The following is a 5,000-nucleotide window of genomic DNA, read 5'->3' as shown; positions in this document are numbered from 1 at the left end:
CCTTTGATTGTTTTCTTTCTTTATATTGAAGCCTTTTTGTCTGTCAAAAAGTGTTTGATGATTATTACAGTCTTATTCTTTTCTCATTTTTAGATCGCTTTTGTTTAATTTTCTCTCTCTCAAAAAAATAGATAATAATGATAATCTCTAAGAGGTTAATTACCGTAACCCAATTCTCATTCAAATATCTAAACCTACGTATCCTTCCTCATCTAAGCCTATATAAAAAAAAAAATAAACATTTCCCCCCCCTCCTCCACCCCCCACAGGACGCGGAGGTTCCCCCCCGGGCTCGCAGGAGGCGCTGCTGGAGGCGACGCGACTGACCATGTGGAAGCTGTACAACCAGGGCCTCAGCGGAGGTTTCCAGCACGAGGAGGACGGGCCCAAGCTGCCCCCGCCCCCCCACCCCCTGGCGGGCATCCCCTTCCCCCCGCAGAAGGAGGCACTCAACCTCGACGTCAAGGAAGACGTGAGTACCGGAGCTGGCCCTCCAAAGCGTGTTTTTTTTTTTTTTTTTTTTTTTTTTTTTTTTTTTTTTAAGGTTGTCCTTGCATATGCAATTGAGATTGCATTCAATCCGGTTTGGTTGGTAGCTGAGCTGATCCGGCATGCGGCTGCGGCGGCTGCGGCGGCTGTGGCTGTGGCGGCGGCGCCCTTGACACTGATCTCGACGGCGAAGGGGGAGGGGGAGAGGGAGGGGGATGGACAGGTTTGGGGGGCGGGGAGGGGGGGTGAAGGAGGTGGGAGATAAGTCCCTTGTCTAGTCTGTTTTCCTGGAGAGTTTTCCTCTTCGGGTCCTTTCTCTCTCGCTTTCCCTCTTGTCCTCTCCTTTCGCTTTCCGGATTCCAACTCCTCCCCCTTTCTCTCCCTTTCACTCTCCCTTTTTATTTATGCCTCCTTTCTCCTCCCGCCTTCCTTCTCTCCCTCTCTTCCTCTCCCTTTTCACTTATGCCTCCCTTATCTTCTCCCTTCTCTTGCTTGCCCCTTCTCCTCTCCCTACTCCCCCTCCCCTCACGCCTCCTTTCTCCTCTTCTCTCTCTCTCTTTTCCTCTCCCTCTCCCCCTTCCTCCAACCCTTTCTCTCACCCTCCCTCTCCCCCCTCCTCCAACCACCACTCCCTTCTCCTCTCCCCCTCCCTCTTCCTCCTACTCCTACCCCCACCCCCCTCCTCCTACCCCCACCTCCTCCTCAAGTTACCCGTCAACTCTCTTCTCCCCCCTCACCCCCTCCCATCTCCCCTCCCCCTCCCTCTTCCTCCTACTCCCACCCGTCAACTCTCTTCTCCCCCCCTCACCCCCTCCCATCTCCCCTCTCCCACCCCTCTCCCCCCCTCCTCCTACTCCCACCCCCTCCTCACGTTACCCGTCAACTCTCTTACTCTCTTCTCCCCCCCTCCCCCCTCTCCCGTCCCCCCTCCTCTCCCCCCTCTCCATCCCCCGCCCACGCCCACCGAAGATGAGGCGTTGCAAGGTCGCACCTAAGGTCAAGGGGCCGCGACCTCTCCTGAGTTTCATTCATTAGTGTCGTGGTACTCTTTGTGGGGGGGAGGAGGGAGGGGGAGGGGGGAGGGGGAGGGATGGGGATGGGAGGAGATGGGAGGGGTTTGGGTAGTGGGGGGGAGGGTTGGGTGGGGATGGGAAGGAGGGAGGGAGGGTGGGATGGGTGGGAGGGTTGGGGATGGGAGGGGTTTGGATAGTGGGGGAAGGGTTGGGGATGGGAAGGGGGGAGGGAGGGAGGGAGGGTTGGGGATGGGAGGGGGGGAGGGAGGGTTGGGGATGGGAAGGGCAGGAGGGAGGGATAGAGAAGGGGAGGGGCGAAGCCGATGAAGAATTGGTGTGGGAAACAGGGGGTAGAGAGGGGGAGGGTGGAGGGGTAGAAGGAGATGCAAAAGAATTAGGGGTGGGAAGCGGGGGAGAGGGAGGGGGTGGAGGAGGGTGGGAGGGGTAAGAGAAGCTCCAATAGAATGAGGGGAAGGGGAGGCAATGAGAGGGAGGGGGAAGGGGGGTAGGAGGAGAGAGGGGAAGGGGGTAGGGGGAGAGAGGGGAAGGGGGAAGAGGGGTAGGAGTAGAGAGGGTATTTGGGGAGAAGGAGGTGAGAGGGGAAGGGGGAAGGGGGGTAGGAGGAGAGAGGGGAAGGGGGAAGGGGGGTAGGAGGAGAGTGGGAAGGAGGAGAGAGGGAAAGAGGGGAAGGAGGAGAGAGGGAAAGAGAGAAGGGGGGGAAGAAGGAGAGAGCGAAAGGGGGAAGGGGGGAGGAAGGAGAGAGGAGAAGGGGAAAGGGGGGGGAAGGAGAGTAGGAATCCCTTGGCAGTAGGGAGGGAGGGGGGAGGGAGACCAGAGGAGGGGGAAGGAGACTAGAGGAGGGAGAACACCCCAACCTTTTTTTTTCCCCTTTTTTTTCTTTTTTTCTTTTTTTCTTTATTGCAAGGCCATGCAACCAGTTCTTGCACGCCAGAGAAAGTCATTGGTCTTCTATTCAGAGGCATAACTCGAGGTGCTGCAACATGGCAAGGGCAAGGCGAGGGATAAAGACAGAAGAGGTTGTTGCAATGGTTGCTGTTGCAGGTTTGATCTCGCTTGCCCGCTGGATGTTGCTTCTTCAGCGCCTGCGGAGATCTGCGGCGCCCTTCTGGCTCTGATGGTGGTGGTGGGGATAGTGTTGGTGGTGGTGGTGGTGATGGTGGTAATGATGGTGGTGGTGATGATAGTGGTGGTGATTGTGATGATGGTGGTAATGGTGATGACAGTGTTGGTGGTGATGATAGTTTTAGTGTTGGTGGTGATAGTGACGGTGGTAATGGTGATGGTGGTGATGATAATGTTGGCGATGGTGATGATAGTGTTGATGGTGGTGGTGGTAATGCTGGTGATTATGGTGATGATAGTGTTGATGGTGTTAATGCTGGTGATTATGGTTCTGATAGTGACGGTGGTAATGGTGATGGTGGTGATGATAGTGTTGTTGATGGCGATGGTGGTGGTAATGCTGGTGATTATGGTGGTGATAGTGTTAGTGATGGTGTTGGTGGTGTTATTGATGATGGTGAAGTGTCGGTGTTGTTGTTTCAGCTGCTGTTGTTGACAATATTTTTACTACTTTTATTGTCACATTAATATTACTATTGTCATTATTATTATTATTATCAATATTGTTTTAGTTATTATTATCATTATTATCATTACCATTATTATTTCTATTATTATTATCTTTTTTATTATTATTATTGTCATCATTATTACCATTATTGTTATTACTAATATTATTATTATCATTATTAGTGTTGTTATCATTATTATAATCATTATTAATACTATCATTGTTATTTTCATTTTTATCATTATTTTTACTCATATCATTAATAATTATTAGTATTATTATCATTATGATTATCATTATTGTTGTTGCTGTTATCATTATAATCATAACATTAATGATAGTGTTATCATATACAATTATCAATATATATTTTCTTCTTTATTATTAGTCATCATTTTCATCAAAATTGCAACGATGATTGTCATTGCTATCGATATTAGCACCACTATTATCCTCACCAATAATACTATTAACCCCCCTCCCCCCCTCCCTTCCCAGGAATGCCTCGAAGGGCGCCCGTACCCTGGCCTATGCGTGCAACGACCCCCACGGCATAAGGAGAGCGTCGAGTTACGACCACCCATGGGCGTGGGCGTGGGCGGGATGCTAACCCCAACAGCCAAGAGACCCATGCACCACGAGGAGCCCATGGAGCCACGCCCACCTTTGTCCTCGAGCCCCACCCACCAGCCCCTCACGCCCAGTTTCCCCAGCATTAAGATCTCTTCGCGGGGTGAGTGTGAGTGGAACGCGGGTTTTGTGTCCCTAGACTTTTTTGTGTGTATGTGTCGTGTTAGATTCCTCGTTGGACGATTAAAAAAAACAAAAAAAAAACGGATTTGTGATTTTTTTTTTTTTCTTTCTTTCTTTTTAATCGCCTGATGTTGAGTTTATTCTGATTCGAAATGTCACGGTTTATTATGCCTTTTGTCATTGTGTTTGTATTGCATTTAATGTTTATCTGTACGTTTCTGCGTTTGTATTTTAGTTTGTCACGCAGAGAAGAGTCATGTATTTGAATACTTTCGAGATAGACATAAATAGATAATTACGTTAGTAATAGATAAACAGATAGAAAAGTTAGGAAAATATGAGAGAGAGAGAGAGAGAGAGAGAGAGAGAGAGAGAGAGAGAGAGAGAGAGAGAGAGAGAGAGAGAGAGAGAGAGAGAGAGAGAGAGAGAGAGAGAGAGAGAGAGAGAGAGAGAGAGAGAGAGAGAGAGGAGCAGAGAGAGAGAGAGAGAGAGCAAGAGAGAGAGAGAGAGAGAGAGAGAGAGAGAGAGAGAGAGAGAGAGAGAGAGAGAGAGAGAGAGAGAGAGAGAAAGAGAGAGAGAGAGAGAGAGAGAGAGAGAGATAGAAAGCAAGAGAGAGAGAGACAGAGAGAAAGCAAGAGAGAGAGAGAGACAGAGAGAGAGAGAGAGAGAGAGAGAATGCATGAGAGAGAAAAAAAACACAGAAAACCCTAAACAGAAAATAAACTAATACAGATACCCCTTCTCCTATAACAGGCAATGGCCGGAGTCAAGACCAGAGCATTGTGGTGAGCATGGAAATCAACGGCACTCTGTACCAGGGCGTGCTGTTCCCCCAAGCGCCTCGGACACGACTCAGTTAAGCCTTCAGTCAACGCGGGCGGTGTGTCGAAAAGAAGCAGACTTTCAAGAGGTCGTCTAGGGGGGGCGGGGGAGAGAGAGAGAGAGAGAGAGAGAGAGAGAGAGGCGAGGAGCCAAAAGGAGCTGTGACCGAGCGAGTTCCAAGGATTTTAGGAACACCCCCACCTCCCCTCTACCCCTCTCCCACCTCCCCTCCCCCCACCTCGACAGTCCTTGTATAGGATCTATCTATCTTATCTATCTTATCTATCTACCTGTGTGGACGCTCCTTCGGCCCTTTTCCGAAAGCGTTC

At 50.0% G+C, this 5,000-nt stretch overlaps 1 protein-coding gene across 3 annotated transcripts in view; it reads left to right on the top strand.

Annotated features, from left to right (window-relative positions):
- LOC122253935 (AT-rich interactive domain-containing protein 3B) overlaps positions 1-4,809 on the top strand; it is a 286,582-nt gene extending 281,773 nt beyond the window's left edge. For 2 of the 3 annotated variants that reach the window (XM_086534365.1, XM_086534363.1), the window contains 3 exons: positions 270-472; positions 3,595-3,835; positions 4,603-4,809. In XM_086534365.1, coding sequence (XP_086390491.1) covers positions 270-472; positions 3,595-3,835; positions 4,603-4,709 — 551 coding nt within the window. In that variant the 3' untranslated portion in view covers positions 4,710-4,809. The remainder of the gene's footprint in view (positions 1-269; positions 473-3,594; positions 3,836-4,602) is intronic. The other variant, XM_086534364.1, reaches the window with a different exon arrangement.
- The last annotated feature ends 191 nt before the right edge of the window (positions 4,810-5,000 follow it).

The sequence above is a fragment of the Penaeus japonicus genome, unplaced genomic scaffold (assembly GCF_977035675.1).
Source record: "Penaeus japonicus unplaced genomic scaffold, GWHDUDI00000001_assembly GWHDUDI00000041, whole genome shotgun sequence".
NCBI classification, from domain to species: domain Eukaryota; kingdom Metazoa; phylum Arthropoda; class Malacostraca; order Decapoda; family Penaeidae; genus Penaeus; species Penaeus japonicus.
This window is presented reverse-complemented; position numbering and strand designations above follow the sequence as displayed.